The 23,152-nt window shown below is 46.4% G+C and overlaps 1 protein-coding gene and 1 long non-coding RNA gene across 3 annotated transcripts in view; one reads left to right on the forward strand and one right to left on the reverse strand.

Annotated features, from left to right (window-relative positions):
• The window catches only part of LOC138800992 (caspase-8-like), a 28,520-nt gene extending 17,556 nt beyond the window's left edge, over positions 1 to 10,964 (reverse strand). For both annotated transcript variants that reach the window (XM_069983333.1, XM_069983334.1), the window contains exons 1-2: positions 10,876 to 10,964; positions 3,004 to 3,327 (exon numbers count right to left, since the gene is read on the reverse strand). In XM_069983333.1, the coding sequence (XP_069839434.1) occupies positions 3,004 to 3,308 (305 nt within the window). In that variant the 5' untranslated portion in view covers positions 3,309 to 3,327; positions 10,876 to 10,964. The remainder of the gene's footprint in view (positions 1 to 3,003; positions 3,328 to 10,875) is intronic.
• The window catches only part of LOC138800995 (uncharacterized), an 89,377-nt gene continuing 76,735 nt past the window's right edge, over positions 10,511 to 23,152 (forward strand). Inside the window, exons 1-2 of the long non-coding RNA XR_011364549.1 lie at positions 10,511 to 10,592; positions 13,679 to 13,806. This is a non-coding gene — a long non-coding RNA (uncharacterized lncRNA). The remainder of the gene's footprint in view (positions 10,593 to 13,678; positions 13,807 to 23,152) is intronic.

Genomic DNA, 23,152 nt, shown 5'->3' on the forward strand with positions numbered 1-23,152 from the left:
GACATCTATTTTCTGGAACGGACACCCTTCTGGAAGGGTGTCCGTGACTAATTAAAGTCTATGGGTCCAGTCCGTTTTTTTCAGACATGTGAAGGGGCCTAAGGGTATGTGTACAGAGTGTAGGCTTAGTATTAGGTCAAGAGAGGCCAGTGTCAGTGTAGGACTAACTCTTTGAGGTTACCTTAAGGGTAGTTGTACACTGAGGAATTTGGGTAGATCACCTGCTGCAGATTCCACAGCTTGCCCCCGCTGGCGGCGGCGTGCATCTCTGCCCGTGCCATCCGTCTGAAGAATAAACAGGTTCATTCTTTGGGCTGAAGGCGGAATCTGCCTGGCCCTAGAGTGAAGTCTATGGGACCAGCGGAGATGCACACAGCTGTGAGCGGGGGCCAGCTGTGGAACCTGCTGCACGTGATCTACCCAAATTCCTCAGTGTACACATACCCTTAAGGTAACCTCAAAGAGTTAGTCCTACACTGACACTGGCCTCTCTTGACCTAATACTAAGCCTACACTCTGGACATGAAGGATCCCTCTAGTCTCTGCTTCAAACACCCCCAGCAGATGGGTAAAGTGCACAGCCAAATGAAGGTAGCCCCTCCCCGCACATGTAGCACAGAATAACAAAAATAAAATTGGCCACCACACCAATACCCCTATTCACACTATGTGGGTGCAACAGCACTTAGCCTTTTTTTTTTCCTAAATATCTATATTATGTATACAATATTTCTTAGCAATTGCAGAGTACTGTTGCACTCTACTGTTTTTGTCTGTATCTGAGCCATGGCAGCATGCACCTGCATAGTGTGAATAGTGGTATGGGTTGTGCTGGACATTTTTTTCTTTTTCTATGCCATAGAGACTTGTTGTGTTTTTTGTTCAGTTATGTTTGTGTTCAGACTTTACCCGATCTCTAGAATGTAGAGTGTCTTATTTTTGGAGAAACCTAGCCCCTACATTGTATCCCCACTTTATATGATAGTTAGCTGCCATACTGTATGTCCTACTGTTGTTAAGCTCCTATACTATACATTCCCCTTTAGTTAGACTTCCATACTGTATATCTCCCTCCTTTATCTGTTGTTCTTCCAGTATACTGTATACATTCTCTTTCTGCAGTAAGGCCCCCATACTCTATACCTCCCTCCCCCTCTGTAGTTGCTCCCTCATACTGTATACACCCCCCCCCTGCAGTAAGGCACCCCACACTGTATACCTTCCTTTCCCTCTGTAGCTGTTACCCCTTACTGTACACACCCCCCTCTGCAGTAAGGCACCCCACACTGTATACCTTCCTTTCCCTCTGTAGCTGTTACCCCTTACTGTCTACATCCCCCTCTTCAAACAGTCCCCATATTTTGCACCTCCCCTCCCCCTCTGTAGCTGGCCCACGTACCCTCTATCTCCCCCATATTCATACTGTGCATCTTCTTACCATTCCTGCCTTCCATACAGCTTGTGTTGATCAGGTGGGGCGGAGCAGAACAAGTCTGGCCGTGACTGGCTGATCCTCAGCCTTTAGCTAGGGCTTATTTTTGGAGTAGGGCTTATATTTTAATCCTACTACAAAAAGCCTGCAAAATGAAGCTGGGTCTTATTTTGGGGGTATGTCTTATTTTCAGAGAAACAGAAGTAGTTACATCATTAATGGATTAGGCTAGTGATGTCTGCAATGCTGCCAATTATCAGTGTGTTAGGATAGGGACAGGTGAGCTCTGAAGCTGGCACCCGCCCCGCTGTCCCTGTCTACTTGCCGCAGAAGCCCTAAACGGCAACGGACAACTGAACAGCAAAACCCTGTACTCAACTAGGTGCATCACAGAACAAAACAAGACAAACACACACAATAAGGCAATGTCAGAGGTCCTGTTCAATAACATGAGCAGCGCAGTACAATACAGAATCCAAGAGGGTAGTCAAATAGTCAAGAGCCAGAAGTCAGATAACCAGAAAATCAATGCAGGAAATAATGCTAGGTCAAGTTACACTAGTCACCTAGGCGCTATCGCAGGCAAGGACTGAGGCAGAGGGGAAGATACTTATAGAATCTGGAGTACTAGCTCTAGAAGCGATTGGGGCTGAGGCTCCAGGTCCGGCCCAGGTGCTGACAGGTGACTGTTGTGTCAGCTGTCATTCAATCAAAACACATTGCAAACACTGATCGGCCGGGGGCGGTGAAACCCCAGCCACGGATACATGAAGAGACGCTGTCGGCACGCCCTCACAATTGTCTCCACATGCCCAGCTGCATGCCCTGGCAGAGCCTGGAGCTGTGCGAGTTGCTCAAGCTCTAACACAGTATGGCTATGTTCACGCAACGTTTTTTCGGAGAAAGAACAGTGGAAAAAGAAAAACTGCATGTGAACAACACGACGTGTTTGCAAAAGACGTCCGAAAATAATAATTATGTTCATTATTTTGCCATCCGCTGTAAAAACGTCCGTTATTCGATGCATTCGGGTTTTGAAAGACATGTCTTTTCTGAGCTACTGGTTGAGGAACTCTTTCCTAGAGACATGTCAAAAGTATTAAAAGTATTAATTGAGGTTTGGGCGCTCAGGCCTCCGATTCAAAGGGGCAAGAGAGCTTGTCTGAGCGTTAAAGCAGCTTCAATGTTTACAATTGCTTGTACTATTACTAGCAAGGGTTTTGATGTTCACTTGAATAAAACATTGCTTCAGTACCTTGCACCATTGCTACTAATAGTATGATGTAAACCACTAGGCAATAAGCGAAACAGATTAATTTTGCTTTGTACAAAGCAAAACTGATCGCCATTAGAATCCTGTGGGCTGGTGGCTCAGTGAAGAGGGTGGTTATAGCCAGAGGACTACCTGGAAAACATTGATACAGTCATAGCTCATCTTTAATTACTTTCATTTAAAAATTTTCTTATCATGCGTAGTAAAATGTTTCCTTAATTATAACTGCTTAAGATTTTGCTGGTTCATATATTTTAGGAAGTAATCTGAGATTTCTCCAATAAGAACTTTGTCTTACCTGTATTTTGAGATCTTCTGGAAGGATCGTTCAAGCTCTTTTATTTCAGTGTCTGTGATGTTCAGAACATTTTTTAAGATATCTCTTCTGCCAATTCTACTCAGAAGTTCTTTAACAAAAAGCAAATTGTCTTTTGAAATATAACTCTTCTTTTTCAAACTTGAAAACAGCGCCATCCCATCCTTCATGTTTTCTTTTTCTCCTTCTTTTAAATACTTTCCACATAAAAAGATCATGCCCGATGCATCTCTTTCAGTGAGCTCTTCACTGACTTTCAGCAGAAGGCTCTGTGTGTCTTTATCCATTTCAGGTGTTTATGTAATACTATAAAAAAGAAAATCATACACAAAAGCAAATATTTCACATAGACTAAAATGCATGTTTGCTTAAATGGTTACCTGACAGCAAAACATCATGTTTAAGGCCAGGTTCACACGCTGTAAGACATCGGCCATTCTGTGACCCGAATATGTCACAGAACGGCCAGTGTCAGTGAAGATCATCCAGGCCAGTACTGCAGTAATCCAATTCTGCTCTAAATACAGTTGTCGGTTTGCAATAAATTAAAATATCAACAAATTTTTTTTTTTTTTTTCAGTATTTCAATTCAAAAAGTGACCTCATATATTCTATAGAGTCATTATATACAGAGTGAACTTTTTCAAGCGTTTATTTCTGTTAAAGTTGATGATTATGGATTACATACAGGTCAGTATTTCAGAATATTAGAATAATTAACCCAAAACACCTGCAAAGGCTTCCTAAGTGTTATAAAAGGTCCCTTAGTCTGGTTCAGTATGCAGCACAATCATGGGGAAGACTGCTGACTTGACAGATGTCCAGAAGGCAGTCATTCACACACTCCACAAGGAGGGTACGCCACAAAAGTTCATTGCTAAAGAAGCTGGCTGTTCTCAGAATGCTGTATAAAAGCATTTTAATGGAAAGTTGAGTGGAAGGAAAAAGTGTGGTAGAAAAAGGTGCACAAGCAACCGGGAGAATCGCAGTCTTAACAGGATTGTAACTAAAATGTCATTAAAAAATTTGGGAGAGATTCACAAAGAGTGGACTGCTGCTGGAGTCAGTGCTTCAAAAGCCACCACATACAGACGTCTGCATTCCATGTGTCTAGCCACTCCTGACCAATAAACAACGCCAGAAGCGTCTAATGGCCCTATTCCACGGAACGATTATCGTTCGTTTTCGGACAATATCGACCGCTACGGACGATAATCGTTCCGTGGAATAGAGTGCAACGATCAGCCGACATCGTTCATGTCGGCTGATCGTTGCAGTCGCTTGTTTTTCAACATGTTGAAAAACAAGCGACTGATATAGCAGCGATCTGCTGCCGTCGCTCCGTTGAATAGGAGCATCGCCAGCAGATGCTGCTATATCCTATGGGCTGCCCGGACGATCTAGCGATCCCCCGGGCAGCCCCCCCGCAGCTCCCCGCCGCCCCCTCCCGCACTCACCCGCTCGCTGCAGCCGCGTTGAATAGCGGCGGCAGCGAGCGGCGAACGAGGAGCAAACGAGCGCTGACAGCGCTCGTTTGCTCCTCCAACGACCCGTGGAATACGGGCTTTATCTGGGCCAAGAAAAAGAAGAATCGGACTGTTGATCAGTGGCCCAAGGTACTGATTTCAGATGAAAGTAAATTTTGCATTTCATTAGGAAATCAAGGTCCCAGAGTGGAGAGGCACACAATCCAAGCTGCTTGAAGTCTAGTGTGAAGTTTCCTCAATCAGTGATGGTTTGGGGAGCCATGTCATCTTCTGGTGTAGGTTCACTGGGTTTCATCAACACCAAAGTCAACGCTGCCGTCTACCAGGAAATTTTAGAGCACTTCATGCTTCCCTGTGCTGAAAAGATTTTTGGAGATGGAATTTTCATCTTCCAGCAGGATTTGGCACCAGTCCACACTGCCAGAAGTACCAAGACCAGGTTTACTAACCATAGCATCACTGTGCTTGATTGGACAGCAAACTCGCCAGACCTTAACCCTATAGAGAATTTATGGGGTATTGTCAAGAGGAAGATGAAAGACACCAGAGCCAACAATGCAGATGGGCTGAAGGCCGCTATCAAGTAACCTGGGCTTCAATAACACCTCTGCAGTGCCATCAGCTGATCGCCTCCATGCCACATTGCCGCATTGATGCCGTCATTCATGCAAAAGGTGCCCCGACCAAGTATTGAGGGCATTTACTGTACAGACTTTTCATTTGGCCGACATTTCTGTGCTAAAAACATTTTTTTTTCAGTAGGTTTTATATAATATTCTACTTTTCTGAAATATTGACTTTTGGGTTTTTCTTGGCTGTAATCCATAATCATTAATTTTAACAGAAATAAACGCTTGAAACAGTTCACTCTGTATGTAAGGACTCTATAGAATATATGAGGTCACTTTTTGAATTAAATTACTGAAAAATTTTTTTTTGTTGATATTCTAATTTATTGCAAACCACTGTAGATATAGTGTAGTTGTATAGAGATAAGGAGGGGAGGATTTATCAAAACTGGCATATCTGTACGCTGGTCTTAACTAATTCCCAACCAACTAAAGTCCAACACTGTGTGGCAGACTCATAAATGTAAATCGTCTCAGAGCTGGCACAGATTTCTGGCTTAGATGAACAGGGTGTACATAGGCAAAAATGTGACTTTTTTACCGAAGTACGCCAGATGCTGAGACAATAACCCCCCCTATAGTGTGTGTGTGTGTGTGTGTGTGTGTGTGTATATATATATATATATATATATATATATATATATATATATAGTATACATGTTAGTGTAGTATACGGTAACTAGTATACCACTGCTTTTAGAGCAGATCAGTAATCTAGACAATGAGCTGTAAACAATGAAAGGAATAAAAGAGCAGCCATTATAGGAGGAGGAAGCAAGTTTGAGTGAATATATTTGCAAAATATTTACCCTGATGAGCCATACAAGATTAACTATTAATAGATACTCCTTTAAAGCGACTCTGTACCCACTGTGCTACCGCCCCCCCCCCCAACTACTTATACCTTTTTGTTGCTTATATGAAGTCCTTTAAGCAAATATGTTTGGCCACGCTGGTTGCTTTCATAATGCAGAAAAACAAACTTTAGTTGAGGAGATGCGGTGTCTTAGAGGCGGGGCCACGAGCCTTCGTGCCCTAGGGAAGCGCCGACTGTGTGGTGTTGTGCGCCTCTCACCTGCCTCCCGTTCCGCCCTCTGTCCGCCCCCACAGGAATCAATGGCATTGAGCTTGCGCCGTAATTTTGCCCCCCAGAGCTGCTGCAGTGACGTTGGCAGATCAGCGCCGCCTCTGGGGTGTGTCTTCTGCGCATCATCCACGCCCTGTAGTAGTGACGCGCTTGTCCCTGCACCGCCTCTCATGTCTGTCAGCGCCCTCCCCCGCATACTATGTTTCCGCCCGCTCCTCCTTGCACCGCCTCCCTCTCATGTCTGTCAGCGCCCGCCCCCCGCATACTATGTTTCCGCCCGCTCGTCATTGCACAGCCTCCCTCTCATGTCTGTCAGCCCCCGCCCCCCGCATACGATGTTACTATGAGTCCTCTTCTCGGCCTCTGTGCCTTTAGCGATCGTATCCCGCGCAGGCACAGTGACGGAGAAGGCTGGTCACGTCACTGAGCCTGGGCGGGATATGATCGCAACGGCACAGAAGCCAAGAAGAGGACTCTTAGTAACATCGTATGCGGGGGGCGTTGGGCGGGTGCTGACAGACATGAGAGGGAGGCGGTGCAGGGACGAGCGGGCGGAAACATAGTATGCAGGGGGCGGGCGCTGACAGACATGAGAGGCGGTGCAGGGACAAGCGCGTCACTACTACAGGGCGTGGATGACGCCCAGAAGACACACCACAGAGGAGGCGCTGATCTGCCAACGTCACTGAAGCAGCGCTGGGGGTCAAAATTATGGCGCAAGCGCAATGCCAATGATTCCTGTGAGGGCGGACAGAGGGCGGAACGGGAGGCAGGGGGAGAGGCGCAAAACACCACACAGGCGTCACTTCCCTAGGGCACGAAGGCTTGTGGCCCCGCCTCTAAGACACCGCATCTCCTCAACTAAAGTTTGTTTTTCTGCATCATGAAAGCGCAACCAGCGTGGGCAAACATATCTGTTGAAAGGACTTCACATAAGCTACAAAAAGGTATAAGTAGTTGGGGGGGGGGGGAAGCACAGTGGGTAGAGTCGCTTTAGGAAACAGAAAAGAAAAAACCTGAAATAAGTAAGCCTTATGTCAGGACTGTATCTTTGCAAAGGGTGATGCGCCCGTCGGCTCGTGCTCTGCGGCCGAGAAGGCGCTGATTTTCTTGTATTCTGTTTCTGTGTTTTGTTTTGCAGTGTCTGAACACTAGTTTATCTGCTCACTATGTTTGGTGGACACACCCGACTTCACCTGCTGATTTCTGTCTGGCCATGTAATGTTTAATCTGTGTTTTAGTTCTGCTGTGACTGACAGGTCATCCTGCCAGTGGATGGGTTTGTTCTCAGGTGTCTGTGCTTGGAGATCAGGGGGACAGTCCAATTTTATGTTCTGGACTAGAACCCTGGCCTCCTATATAATTAACCCAAGTCTGTGCACTCATTGCTGGTTATTGACTTTGTCTCTGCCTGCTTGTGTCTTCTGTTCTTTGCTTTGTATCTTTGACCTTCCTTGCTTGCTGCCTGTCCCTGACCCTATTGCCTGTACTATGACTACGCCTATTGGATTCTGATTTTGTACTTTTGCTGCCCGATTGTTGTGACCCGGACTGTTTACTATTCTTTATTGTGTTTGTTTGTCCTTTTTTTGTGCACCTATACTAGTGAAGGAACCGCCTTTGTGGCTGCCTAGGGCTGTTTGAGGCAAGTAGGTAGGGACAGTTGGTGGGTTCAGCATCAGGGCTCACTGTCTTGTCTTGTCTCTGCCTCCCGGTTCCTGACAGAATAACCAGCCTTACTTTTTTTTTTCTCTCCCCACCTGGCTATGGGCCCTATGATAGCTCTGGTTGAGCAAATGCAATGTCTCAACCAGCTTGTTCTGGACCTTGCGCAACGTGTGCAGTAGGTAAAGTTTTTCCTGGGCCAGAATGCTATGCTATCTGCTGCTGTTCCCCAAGAACCTCCAGTGCAGCTTCCTGAAAGATTCAAAGGCAATAGAAGGGCCTTTCGAATTTTCAGAGAGGGATGCAAGTTGTTTTTTAGACTTCGTCCCCGGTCCTCTGGGAATTAGAGCCAGAGAGTTGGCATTAGTATGTCACTCTTATAAGGACCTTCGCAGGAGTGGGCCTTTTCTTTACCTCCTGATGCCACTGAATTATCTTCTGTGGATCTGTTTTTTTCAGCATTGGAATTACTTTATGACCCTGACAGGGCAGCAGCAGCTGAGAGACAGTTGACTACTTTGAAACAGGGGAAGGGCATCCAGATCCTCCTATCCTTGAGCAGGCCATGAATTTGGCCATTCGCTTCGACCGTAGACTTCGTGACAGACATAGGGAGAAAGTAGACCGTGACCCTTCTAAAACCTCTGTCCCCTGCTCTGTCAAAAACCCTCTTGTTACCCCTGATGTTTCTGAAGATGGACCCATGCAGCTGGGACAATTGGACGCCAGGACCAGGCAAGAACACCGGAGACACAACGGTCCATGCTATTACTGTGGTAACAGTGGCCATTTCATCAGTTTCTGCCACAAGCGCCCCAAGCGGCAAAAAAAACAGCTCCCGGATCATCAACGTTCAGGTGACTCCAAAGAAAGTCACTTGGGCGCACAGGCGAAATCAATACCCTCCGGCGAAATCGATATTTCTAGTTCTGCTGTACCTGATTTTCCTGTATCTGAAATAAATGTATGTTCTTCTGCTCGTCCTGTCAGTCAGCCTGTTCTCCATGCCATGGACTCTTCTTCTGAAGAATGGGAGTCAGATAGAAATTTCTAAGTGAAGTTGAGTCCTGTGAGGGTTCTGAGGCCTCTCATAAAAGGGGGGTACTGTCAGGACTGTATCTCTGCGGAGCGTGATGTGCCCCTCGGCCCGTGCTCTGCGGCCGAGAAGGCGCTGATTTTTTTGTATTCTGTTTCTGTGTTTTGTTTTGCAGTGTCTGAACACTGATTTATCTGCTCACTTTGTTTGGTGGACACACCCGACTTCACCTGCTGAGTTCTGTCTGGCCATGTCATGGTTAATCTGTGTTTTGGGTTCTGCTGTGACTGACAGGTCATCCTGTGCACTCATTGCTGGTTATTGACTTTGTCTCTGTCTGCTTGTGTCTTCTGTTCTTCGCTTCACCTGATATTTGCTTTGTGTCTTTGACCTCCCTTGCTTGCCGCCTGCCCCTGACCATATTGCCTGGACTTTGACTACGCCTATTGGATTCTGATTTTGTACTTTTGCTGCCCGATTGTTGTGACCTGGACTGTTTACTATTCTTTATTGTGTTTGTTTGTCTGTCTTGTTCTGTGTGCACCTATACTAGTGCCTAGGGCCATTTAAGGCAAGTAGGTAGGGACAGTTGGTGGGTTCAGCGTCAGGGCTCACTGTCTTGTCTCTGCCGCCCTGTTCCTGACACCTTATTTACACAAGACTACCACCAATTTGTATAATCCAGATAAGCCTACCTATATCTACTTGGGAAAATTTATCAAGACCAGTGTACTCATAGGCTAGTCTTAAATAAAGCCCCGCCTCATGCAGTCTGCCGGATTTACTAAGAGGTTCACGCTTCTTAGTAAATCCAAGGGGACTTGCTCTACGTGTAAAACCATGATACCATGATAAACCAGGTGCAGAAGGAGGCCACGATTCCACCCTGCCTTGCTGTGCCCCCCCATCAGATAAGCAAGGCTAAAGCCACATTCACACACCCGTAGTGCAGTCCGTGGCTGCGGACCACACTACCATATGTGTATCCGTAGTGCTTCGTGCTTCACGGAGCACTACATTCACACATCATTACCCCAGAGATCCGTGCCACAAAAAACCGGTCCGCATTACATGTCCTTTTTTTTGCGGCACGGATCGCGGCCCCGTATACACATACGGACGTGTGAACGGGGCCATAGGATAACATTGGTTTCATGTTCTGTCCGCAATTGCGGACAGAACAACGGACGTGTGAATTAGCCCTTAAGCTATGGAAAAGCTGCAGATTTTTGCATACTCCATGGCATATGCTATTGGTGCGTTTTGACAATTGTGCCTCATTTTGTTTAGTTTGATGCTCAGCCTAACTCCAAGACACTTTATATGCATGTATTAGCTTTAAAGGGGTTGTCCAGAATTAGAAAACATTTGTTATATACCTGCAGCTATATAGAAAATAATGAAGAGCCTATGTTTACCTGTCCGCACTTCTCTGTTATCCTCCTGCAGTGACTCCGGGTCCCACCTGTTGAACGATCCTGCAGTCATTTCTGAAACACACTCATCTTGGGAGTGACCGCCCACTCAGCCAACCACTGATGGGACAGTGCCACAGCCCTAATTGGCTGAGCAGGCTCTCATTGCCGAGACAAGAGGTGACTGCCCAATCGTTCAGCAGGTGGATCCAGGAGACAATACAGAAGGACACCAGGGGAGAGCGCTGAGAGGTAAGTATAGGCTCTTTATTATTTTCTATAAAACTGTAGGTATATAAAAAGTATTTTAACACAGGATAACCCCTTTAATAATAATTCCTTATTAATCAGTAGTATGTAGGTGTAGCTCACGTTCTTCCTGGTACTATGTACTGTCAGACGGAAGTTTCACTTTCTATATTCAAAATAAATCACTTTACAGTTAAACACATTCCTCATATAATCTCAATGTACTAGATACAGCTTTACAGACAAATGTATTCAGACTTTACTTAGTTTTATAACTTTTACTTACTTTTGACCTGGAAGTTTAATGATCTTTTCTTCACTCGCTGCTCTCTGTAGTGCAAGTGTGAAAGTGTTTCAGCTGTACTAAGACGAACCTCCACCCACATAAACGTCACATGACTTCCCTTCTCCCTCTTCCTTGTTGTCGCCTATATAATATTTTGATAGGAACTTTGCAGTGTATGCCCCTTGATGATCAAAGTGGTGATAATTCAGCAAATGTTTTATTAAATAGGTTTTTCTATCAGATACAGTAATGGAATATTGCTAGCAAGAAAAAAAAATGTATGGGTTTTGATAATGAAAAGCACATTGGTTTAAAATGACCTCATCATGGTTTTTATACACAAAAATGTGGTTACTCTTTGAAACTCCTATTAAAATCAATGGGAGTTCTACTAAAAGTTGCATTGAAGGGGGGCGTGTCTAGCCATGAACGTGTGAGGATGCACTGTGCTGAGCTCCTTCAGACCCAGCAGCGAATCTATAGGCATCTGATTTCCTAGCCATGGGGAAAAAGCTCAGGGGGCGATCCTCCACCCGCTTTGAATTGCCTCAGGGGCGATATTGATCAGTATTTTGTACGCCCAGAGGCTCCTGCGACTCAGTTACCAGCAGCACAGGGGGAGGCCCAAGATGGCCGCCGCCATGAAGCACTTGTCTCAGGAGTGATCCACACCGAAGATACACCTACTGTGGTGCTAGACACCCCTCCCGGTGTGCGAGGGCGCGCCCCACTCACCCCTCCTCGCCAACAGATCGGGGACCTGGCTCCAGCTGCCTGCGCCTCGCCCTGTTAGGTGTTCCGGCGGCCATCTTGCCCTAGCAGATGGAGAGGCTGCAGCTACTCAGGAGTTTCCAGCGCTGCAGCAGGACTTGGATGAGGTAGGATCAAGCCACTGCCGATCCCCTGCAACTTCCATCTGCACCCTGCCTTCCATCCCTCCCCAGTACTCGCCCCAACCACAACGGGCCCTCTCCCAGGCCATAAGCCACCCATGCCCGCGGTATACCACAGACCACCAGGCAATCGCACACTAGTTGAACCCCCGAGCAGCGGTGTGGACTCAGGACCCCCTGGACCCTGCCTGGTTCTTACCCCCACCTCTGGAAGAGACTTGTCCCTCTCTCATGCCCCAAGCCCAGGCTGGCGTACCTGGGGCCTCATCCCCTGCTTGGTCCTCTGGCTCCTCATGGGATTGTTCCCCCCACATGCACAAGCCACAATGGGCCACACAGAAGCCTTGGTCCATGCACCTGCCTGTACCCGACCACCTCAGGAACGCTTGCTGACACATGGGGGTAGGTCTGACATTCCATCCTCCCTGGATCGTACCCCTCCAATCCTTAGGCAACAACCCACACCAACCATTGTATCTGCTCAGGGACTCACATTGCCTCTATCCTCCAGCTATACCAATGTGCTAGACGAGAACAGGCCTGTCTCTCTCGCTGACCTAGGGCTTCTTACTCAATCTCTGCCTACCCGAAGTGACATCTCCACCTTAGCTAAACAACTGGTGGACGAATGTAAGCAAGAATTTGCACAATTTCGTACAGACCTTGCCATTGTTTCTACTAAAGTTCATAACTTGGAAACTGCCCAGGAAACCACCTCTTTATCCCTATCTACTGTACCTTACAATCTACGGTGCAGTCTCATTCTGACCTTCTGTTCATCCTACAACAGCACATGGATGACATTGAAAACCGCAACCGCCATAACAGTCTTCGGATCCGGGGCCTCCCGGAAACAGTGGCCTCCTCTGATTTGTTTGCCATCTTGTCTAACCTCTTCAATGACCTCCTTGAGCAACCTCCTAATACCCACATTGAGATTGATAGAGCACATAGGGCGTTACGCCCACTAAGCTGTGATGATCAGAGGCCCAGAGGTGTCATCTGATTCTGATTAATTTTTATTCCACTCAAGAGGAGATTCTAATGCGGGCCTGTCAGCGCCAGAATGTCATCTACAGAGGGTCTCGTTCGCTCATTTTACCGGATCTGTCTCGGCACACTCTGGCCCAGCGAGCAGCTCTTCGCCATATCCTGGACGTTCTAAAGGACCGTAATATACCTTTCCATTGGGGGTTTCTTTTTGCCCCGATTGTTCATCACAATGGACGCACTCTCACTCTGCGAGCCCCTGAAGACGTCCCAAATTTCTTGAAAGAACTGCATCTCCCTGACGTATCTCTCCCAAAGTGGCCTACCCTTCTTTCTTATGCCAGAAATGCTAAGAGGCCCCTGTCACCGAGGTCGTCTGTTTCGACTTCCCAGAGTCTCCCCCCGAGAACACTCCGACGTGGGAGCCCTCGCAGGCACCTCTCCCTGCCATCTGGACCCTGGCCCCATGATTGTGTCCCCTCCTCTCCTCTTATTTGTTTTGGGACCTTACATTTTTCTTTGCCTTGTCAAAAGTCCCTGAGGAGCTGCGATACCCCACAATTTGATGCTCTTTCTTAGGTTTTGTGCACTTTGTGAGATTATTGCTTTTGCTTATGTTTGACCACTAAGGTCTGGAATTGCCATTTTCCATTAGTTACCATTGTTATGCCTAGTCATGTTTATGCCTCTTTTTATTTGTTATGGTCTGTGAGGAGCTGACAGCTCTCACATACTTGTCTGTCTCTTCCCCCCAATAGGTAGGTTTACCCCGGGCGGGTTTCACTCTGTACTTGTATTTGTTGGTATACGCTGCAGTTTTTTTTCCCCTTACTGCTTGTTCCTCTATCTGTCTTTGTCTTGTTCTAGAGTTTTGTTTGTTCTTTGCTAACTGTTGTTTTTCCTTTTGTCTTTTGTCTAAGTGGTTTCTCCTGCTCGTACTCACCCTCTACGTAACATGGCAGACCTTCGCATAGCCTCCTTTAATGCGAAGGGGTTGAACACTCCCAGGAAGCGCTCAAGGGTACTCCACCATTTCCACCGCCAGAAGGTACAGATTCTTTGTTTGCAGGAAACACATTTTAAAGTGGGTCATGCCCCAGGCATTTTACCCAGTGGCACTTTGCCAATAACCCTGCCACTAGGACTAAAGTAGTAGCCATTGCCATACATAAAAACCTCCCGTCAGGTTCTGGATTGTACGGTTGACCCCAATGGCCGCTACCTCCTCCTCTCAATTTCCATTAGTGGACATGTTTTCACCATCCTAAATGTGTATGCCCCTAATCAGGATCAAGTTTCTTTTCTGACTGATCTGATTGACCTATCCCTTCCCTTGGTCAAGGGGACTGTAGTCTTATGTGGGGATTTTAATTTAACATTGGATGCGTCCTTGGATAATTCCTCGGGCCGTTCCTCCATCTCCTACGCAGCCATTAAGAAGGTTAAGCGGGCCTGAACGGCCCTAAACGGCCACGGACAACCACAAAGGAGTTCCCTACTCTTGATATAGAAACATAGAAACATAGAAACATAGAAGATTGTCGGCAGAAAAAGACCACTGGGTCCATCTAGTCCGCCCTTTTAGTATTTTCTTCCTTATTATCTTAGGATAGATATATGTCTATCCCAGGCGTGTTTAAATTCTGTTATTGTAGAATGTGGAACATAAAACACTGACAGACAAACAAACACAATAAGAGAAGTCAGACAAACCAGGTCAACAACAGTCGGACGGCCAAGTACAAAAACAATAGGCAGGTGGATAGTCGAGGTACGATGCAAAAGGTCAGGGCTGGCGGCAATAAGCAAAGTTGAGGTAGGCGATATAGAGGTCAGAAACACAGAGAGCAGAGAGAAGAGATAGGGAGCTGTGCAGGCGAGTAAACTCTAATAGTCAGCAGGGAAATGAGGAGTCTGATGCTATTTATCCAGAATCAGAGACTTGGTCCAGCAGCCTATGCTACGTTTACGCGATTAATGAATTTTCGCGATAACGATCGAATTAGAACGATAATCGTACGTGTAAACGCGGCGAACGATCGATAAATCGTTCATTTTGATCTTTTAACATGTTCATAAATCGTCGTTCGTTGATCGCAAAAAATTCACTGATCGTTCCGTGTAAACAGTTGTCGCTTGATAGTCCGGCCGTGCGCGGGGGTGGCAATCGGAGCGGCGGGGGTGGCGATCGGAGCGGTGCAGGGGGCTGCGGTTGACCGTGGGGCCGGGCTACGGATGAGCAGGGGGCCAGGCTGCGAGTGGGCGGGCGGGCTGCGGGCGGGCCGGGCTGCGGTCCAAACGCTGATCGTTATAAAAAAATAATCGTTACTTCAAAATCGTTAATCGTACGATCTGGCCAATTATCGCTCCGTGTAAACTTAGCATTATTGGACCAGCCCTGATCCAAGCACCAAGCTCAGCTGAGCAAATCTAGCAGTGCAGTAACCCCTGCACTGCCAGAAGTCTGACAGGCAAGGCGGGTGTGGCTGGAAATTTCAGACACAAATGAGACAGAGAAAAAACACAGACAGAAACTCAGCACGGACTGAGGAGCACAAAGTCACATTCCTAACACTAGGTTCACACAAAAAAAAGCTAAATACGATTATAACTTTGAGTGAAAATAAAACAATGTTTAAACAGATTAAATAAAAAAGCCATATTTTGCAGATTGTAAGTACTAAGCATGATCATTATTTGGAAGGTTCTAATCAATTATGGGTGGTATTCTTTATGGTGTGTGCAATGCCAGCTTATTTTCATATAGCCATATTTTGACCTCAAAATTACATCTGTTTTTTTTCCTTTAATTTGACAATGTGAGCATAGTCATAATCTGCTCCTACCTTTGGCTTCAATAATGGCAATAAAAAAACTAACTTAACACACCCTTATGGTTTTGTCCAGCTATTAAATCATTTAGGTCAAAAGGTCACATATTACAAGTCTGTGGTCCATTTGGGAAACAGCTGGGGTGGCAGGAGGCGTCATTTCATATTATATACTATTATGGAATCCTGTATTAAAAAGTGTGTGTGTGAGGGGGGGCGGGGCGGGGTGTGTGTGGGGGGGTCTCCTGCAGCTGATAAGATGCAGGGAGAGAGTCATGGAGGAAAGAGAAGCAGATAAGGCTCCTTCACTCACAGACTCCGTCGCTGGGTTTTAGAGGGGGCTGGGGGTGCCGTGTAGCTGACAGCTTGCTGGAAAACGGAGGACAAAGATTAAACAGTTAAAGTGACTCCCTGACTGACTTTATGGCTGAAAAAGAGAGGAGAGGGGAGGGGGGTCTGTGTAGCTTATGTGCTGGAAGAAGTCAGTGAAGAGAAGCAGAAGAAATCATTCACTTACAGCAAGCAGCCTTCTCTAGTGCTGCACAAGGTCAGATGGCTTGCAGTTGCTCAACCAATCGGAGCTGAGCAAGCAGAGTCACCTGACAAGGCAGGAGGAGGGAGGCTGGTGTAACAGGACCTAGACCAGCCCTCCTCCTGATGAGGCATCGTCGCAAGAAGGAGCTGAGAGAGCAGCCTGGTGTCGACAGTAATTAGGTATGTGTGAGTTTCCTTCACTTCCGGGAGGGGGGAAATAGGGAAGGGGGGGGGGGGGGGCAGATAGGTGATTGAAGCACATTACAAAGTTATATAACTTTGTAATGCGTTTCAATAAATGGAAAAAAAGTTTTTTTACAGGAGTTGTCCTTTAAACGAGACACAACACTACAAGTGCCAATTGCTCAGGGAAAAGATGAGTTGGACACGGACAGTAAACCATGGAGTAGTCCCGGGACACTGTCCCTGCCTACTTGCCTTGGACAGCCGTAGGTGACTGTGGGCAACTGGTCAACATTCCTTGCGATATGTGGAACACAAGACACAGACAAGACAGACTTACAAGAATTTATATGAGGGTCACAAGTTCCCACCCACTTTGTATCCATGACAATTGTCCATCATGCTTGGCATGGATATTTATAGTGCTTGAAAAGCACTATATTGTAATCCGTATTCTTCTTCCGTTTCTTCTTCTTCTTCTTCCAGCCATTTTTCTGCGCGTAATACAGCCCGAACCGCTTTGTGCACACACTCCATTCAAACTGCGTTTCGAAGCCCTCGGCGGTGTGTGGTGTGCTATCTATTTTTCGTTTCGATCGGATTTGTCGTTTTTAAGAAATTTATGTTTAAAGACCCCGAATTTCCCATAGAAAATAATGGCCCATTGCAAATAATGGCCACACTCTAACTGCTGACAGCCAATCACAGCACATATGCAAATAGCTGAAATATAGCAGCCAATAGGAACTCTAAGGTCTCGTCATGCAATGTATCACACCATCCACAGTCACATGTCCACTATTGGCCAATAGAAGATGTAATATATGGAAGGTCCTTAACGATTTTGTCTCACTGACATGAGTAAGATTGTCAAGGTAACCGAGCAATGATCTTTACCATTATAAGTACTCAGATCGCTCTTAAAGGGACCCAGGTCGCCCTTAAAGGAACGCAAGTTGGTCTTAAAAGGAACCCAAGTCTCTCTTAAAGGGACGGGAGCCATGTCGCTCTTAAAGGGACCCAAGTCATTCTTAAAGGTACCCAAGTCGCTCTTAAAGTGGCGGGACCCAAGTCGCTCTTAAAGGGACGGGACCCAAGTCGCTCTTAAAAAGTCCTATGTAGCTCTTAAAGGGATCCAAGTCGCTCTTAAAGAAACGGGACCAAAGTTGCTCCTAAACGGACGGGACGCATGTTGCTCTTAAAAGGGACCCATGTTGCTAGGGCGATCTGGGTCCCTTTAAGAGCGGCCCGGGTCCCTTTAAGAGCGACCTGGGTCCTTTTAAGAGCAAAATAAGTCCCTTCAGGAGCAAAATATGTCCCTTTAAGAGCGACCTGGGTCCCTTTAAGAGCAAAATTGGTCCCTTTAAGAGCAAAATTGGTCCCTTTAAGAGTGAAATTGGTCCCTTTAAGAGTGAAATTGGTCCCTTTAAGAGCGACCTGGGTCCCTTTAAGAGCGAAATATGTCCCTTAGAGCGAAATATGTCCCTTTAAGAGCGACCTTGGTCCCTTTAAGAGCGAAATATGTCCCTTTAAGAGCAAAATGGGTCCTTTTAAGAGCAACCTGGGTCCCTTTAAGAGCAACCTGGGTCCCTTTAAGAGCGAAATGGGTCCCTTTAAGAGTGACCTGGGTCCCTTTAAGAGCGAAATGGGTCCCTTTTAGAGCGAAATGGGTCCCTTTTAGAGCGACCTGGGTCCCTTTAAGAGCAAAATATGTCCCTTTAAGAGCGAAATATATCCCTTTAAGAGCGAAATTGGTCCCTTAAGAGTGAAATTGGTCCATTTAAGAGCGACCTGGGTCCCTTTAAGAGCAAAATGGGTCCCTTTAAGCGTGAAATTGGTCCCTTTAAGAGTGAAATTAGTCCCTTTTAAGAGCGACCTGGGTCCCTTTAAGAGCGAAATATGTCCCTTTAAGAGCGAAATATGTCCCTTTAAGAGCGAAATTGGTCCCTTAAGAGTGAAATTGGTCCATTTAAGAGCGACCTGGGTCCCTTTAAGAGTGAAATATGTCCCTTCAAGAGCGAAATATGTCCCTTTAAGAGCAAAATATGTCTCTTTAAGAGCAAAATATGTCCCTTTAAGAGCAAAATGGGTCCCTTTAAGAGCGACCTGGGTCCCTTTAAGAGTGAAATTGGTCCCTTTGTTGCTAGGGCGATCTGGGTCCCTTTAAGAGCGGCCCGGGTCCCTTTAAGAGCGACCTGGGTCCCTTTTAAGAGCGACCTGGGTCCTTTTAAGAGCAAAATAAGTCCCTTCAGGAGCAAAATATGTCCCTTTAAGAGCGACCTGGGTCCCTTTAAGAGCGAAATATGTCCCTTTAAGAGCAAAATTGGTCCCTTTAAGAGCAAAATTGGTCCCTTTAAGAGTGAAATTGGTCCCTTTAACCCCTTAACGACATCGGGCGTAAATTTACGCCCTGATGCCGGTAAGGGAGTTCAGAGCGGGGCCGAGCGGCGACCCCGCTCTGAACCGCGGCGGTCCCGGGTGCCGCGTGTAGCCCGGGAACGTAGATATTAGCGGGCACGGTCCGATCGCCGTGCCCGCTAATACAGTTATCAGATGCAGCTGTCAAACATGACAGCTGCATCCGATTACCGGATTCAGCCGTTCCCTGGTGTCTAGTGGAGGAGATCGCTCCTCCGGGATGTTATCCCGGAGGAGCGATCTCCGTTTCTGAAGCCGGCCGGGGACCGCTCCAAGATGGCGCCGTCCCCGGCTCGGCACTCGTTTACTCGTTTACTTCCGGCTGCAGCAGCCGGAAGTAAACGAGTGCCTATCTCATGGATCTCTGCAGCATATCTATGCTGCAGAGATCTCTATGAGAGATCAAAGCACTTATACTAGAAGTCCCCCAGGGGGGCTTCTAGTATAAGTGTTAAAGTAAAAAAAAAAGTGTTGTTAATAGTAAAAAGCCCCCTCCCCTAATAAAAGTCTGAATCACCCCCCTTTTCCCAGGTTATAAATAAAAGTAAATAAATAAATAAACAAACAAACATGTTTGCTATCGCCGCGTGCGTAAACTATTAATTAATCACATTCCTGATCTCGCACGGTAAACGGCGTCAGCGCAAAAAAATCCCAAAGTGCAAAATTGCGCATTTTCTCATCAAATCCAGAAAATTTGTAATAAAAAGCGATCAAAAAGTCGTATATGCGCAATCAAGGTACCGATAGAAAGATCACATCATGGCGCAAAAAATGACACCTCACACAGCCCCATAGACCAAAGGATAAAAGCGCTATAACCCTGGGAATGGAGCGATTTTAAGTGACGTATATTTGTTGACAATGGTTTAAATTTTTTTACAGGCCATCAGATACAATATAAATTATACATGTTACATATCGTTTTAATCGTAACGACTTGAGGAACATATATAACAAGTCAGTTTTACCCCAGGGCGAATGGCGTAAAAACACATTTCCCCCAAATAAACAAAATGCTTTTTTTTTTTCAATTTCACCACACTTTGAATTTTTTTCTGGTTTCGCAGTGTACTTTATGCAAAAATTCAGCCTGTCATTGCAAAGTACAATTAGTGACGCAAAAAATAAGGGCTCATGTGGGTCTCTAGGTGAAAAAATGCAAGTGCTATGGCCTTTTAAGCACAAGGAGGAAAAAACTAAACCGCAAAAATCGAAATTGGCTCTGTCCTTAAAGGGTTAAGAGTGACCTGGGTCCCTTTAAGAGCGAAATATGTCCCTTAGAGCGAAATATGTCCCTTTAAGAGCGACCTTGGTCCCTTTAAGAGCGAAATATGTCCCTTTAAGAGCAAAATGGGTCCCTTTAAGAGCAACCTGGGTCCCTTTAAGAGCGAAATGGGTCCCTTTAAGAGCGAAATGGGTCCCTTTTAGAGCGAAATGGGTCCCTTTTAGAGCGACCTGGGTCCCTTTAAGAGCAAAATATGTCCCTTTAAGAGCGAAATATATCCCTTTAAGAGCAAAATGCGTCCCTTTAAGAGTGACCTGGGTCCCTTTAAGAGCAAAATGGGTCCCTTTAAGCGTGAAATTGGTCCCTTTAAGAGTGAAATTAGTCCCTTTTAAGAGCGACCTGGGTCCCTTTAAGAGCGACCTGGGTCCCTTTAAGAGCGAAATATGTCCCTTTAAGAGCGAAATTGGTCCCTTTAAGAGTGAAATTGGTCCATTTAAGAGCGACCTGGGTCCCTTTAAGAGTGAAATATGTCCCTTCAAGAGTGACCTGGGTCCCTTTTAAGAGCGAAATATGTCCCTTTAAGAGCAAAATATGTCCCTTTAAGAGCAAAATGGGTCCCTTTATGAGCGACCTGGGTCCCTTTAAGAGCGGCCTGGGTCCCTTTAAGAACGAAATATGTCCCTTCAAGAGCGAAATATATCCCTTTAAGAGCGACCTGGGTCCCTTTAAGAGCGACTTGGGTCCCTTTTAAGACCGAAATTGGTCCCTTTAAGAGCGACCTGGGTCCCTTTAAGAGTAAAATATGTCCCTTTAAGAGCGAAATATGTCCCTTTAAGAGCAAAATGGGTCCTTTTAAGAGCGACCTGGGTCCCTTTAAGAGTGAAATGGGTCCCTTTAAACGTGAAATTGGTCCTTTCAAGAGTGAAATTGGTCCCTTTAAGAGCGACCTGGGTCCCTTTAAGAGCGAAATGGGTCCCTTTAAGAGCGAAATGGGTCCCTTTAAGCGTGAAATTGGTCCTTTTAAGAGTGAAATTGGTCCCTGTAAGAGCGACCTATGTCCCTTTAAGATCGAAATATGTCCCTTTAAGAGCAAAATGGGTCCCTTTAAGAGCGAAATGGGCCCCTTTAAGAGCGTCCAGGGTCCTTTTAAGAGCAAAATAAGTCCCTTTAAGAGGGAAATAAGTCCCTTTAAGAGCGAAATAAGTCCCTTTAAGAGCGACCTGGGGCCCTTTAAGAGTGACCTGGGTCCCTCTAAGAGCGACCTTGGGCCCTTTAAGAGTGAAATATGTCCCTTTAAGAGTGACCTGGGTCCCTCTAAGAGCGACCTTGGGCCCTTTAAGAGCGAAATATGTACCTTTAAGAGCGAAATATGTACCTTTAAGAGCAAAATGGGTCCCTTTAAGAGCCACCTGGTTCCCTTTAAGAGCCACTTGGGTCCCTTTAAGTGCAACGGGGGCCCTTTAAGAGTGAAATGGGTCTCATTAAGAGTGAAATGGGTCTCATTAAGAGCGACCTGGGTCCCTTTAAGGGCGACCTGGGTACCTTTTAAGAGCGACCTGGGTCCCTTTAAAAGCGACCTGGGTCCCTTTAAGAGCGACCTGGGTCCCTTTAAGAGCGACCTGGGTCCCTTTAAGAGCGACCTGGGTCCCTTTAAGAGCGACCTGGGTCCCTTTAAGAGCGACCTGGGTCCCTTTAAGAGCGACCTGGGTACCTTTAAGAGCGACCTGGGTCCCTTTAAGAGTGACCTGGGTTCCGTTAAGAGTGACCTGGGTCCCTTTAAGAGCGAAGGGACCCACGTTGCTCTTAAAGCGACCCAGGTCACTCCGATCTCTACCCCCGCCGCTCTGATCGCCACCCGCCCTCCGTCGCCACCCCGATCGCCCCCGCCGGCCCACGGTCATACGTTACCTGCTCCGCGCAGCAGGTCTTCAGCCATCCCCGGCTCCGCTCTTCAGTGCACTGATTGGCTGAAGAGGGGAGCCGGGAATTTCAAACGGCTCCTCTTCAGCCAATCAGTGCTCCTCTTCAGCACTGATTGGCTGAAGAGGTCTGTACCTACAATCTGCCCCCCCCCCCCCAACCGCTTGTACAGTCGGATGGCTGCTTTAATCCAAGATCTGTCCTGGGGTCCGTTCGGCAGGTGATGCAGATATTGTTCTAAAAAAACCTTTTAAACTTGCAGTCCTGTTTCATACTGGCGTGGCCTAGAGTGTCTGTGCCCTAGGCCTGCGACGCCTCTCCTTTCTTCCTCCCTTGCCCTCCTCATAATTAGGAATGCCCCTGGGCAGGATTTCTCCTAATCATCACTTGTCATCATTAAGACACGTGTGCAGTGTTCAGACAAGTAATAATTAAAAGAGATTCTACTCAGGGGCATTCCTAATGATGAGGAGGGCAGTGAGGAAGAACAATGAGGCGTCGCAGGCCTAGGGCACAGACACTCTAGACACCTTAACTGAAATTATGTTTACTAATGGTCTAAAAGCCTTTTCTATGGTCTAAATCTAGCAGCCAGTGACTGTGTGGCAAATGTGGCAGCCAGTGGCTGTGTGAATTTTCTTACACGGCCATTGGCTGCCGGATTTCGTATGCATGTGGATGACAACTCTTTTGGCTTTACCCTTAAATGCCAACATGAGTGATGGAAAACAAGAAAAAACTGCCAGGGCAATCACATGTGTAGTTAAATCCTTGAGGCTCACAGGATGTTTTTTCTATCCTCGTCATTCGATCTGATGGGAATACCCCTGTTATGTTAAACATATGTTTGCTAGGGCACAGACACTCTAGACACATGAGCCTTTTCATTCAGCCCAGAAAACCTATTAATAGTCTTCCTGTTTTCTCTGATCGTTATGATCACAGGCAGGATTACAAGAACCACACTGGTATATATATAACAGAGTATGGCTATGTTGACACAATGTCTTTTTAGTGGCAGTTTCGCTGCCTTTTTTGGACGGCTGTCATTTTGGCGCCAGAAGGTGTGTTTTTTGCAAATTACAATTACACCATCCACAATAGAGAATTGTCACAGCGCCCCCTTCCCTGCACAATGAGCACTGCTTAGATCAAACTGCATAGTTAGGCTATGTTCAAACAAGGTATTTTTTTAATTAATCACGGCCGTCGTTGCAATTTGCAATTCAGTTGAAAATGAATGGGATCCCGTCCGGAGTGTATAAACATAGTATACACTA

Source organism: Dendropsophus ebraccatus, chromosome 9 (assembly GCF_027789765.1).
Source record: "Dendropsophus ebraccatus isolate aDenEbr1 chromosome 9, aDenEbr1.pat, whole genome shotgun sequence".
NCBI classification, from domain to species: Eukaryota; Metazoa; Chordata; class Amphibia; order Anura; family Hylidae; genus Dendropsophus; species Dendropsophus ebraccatus.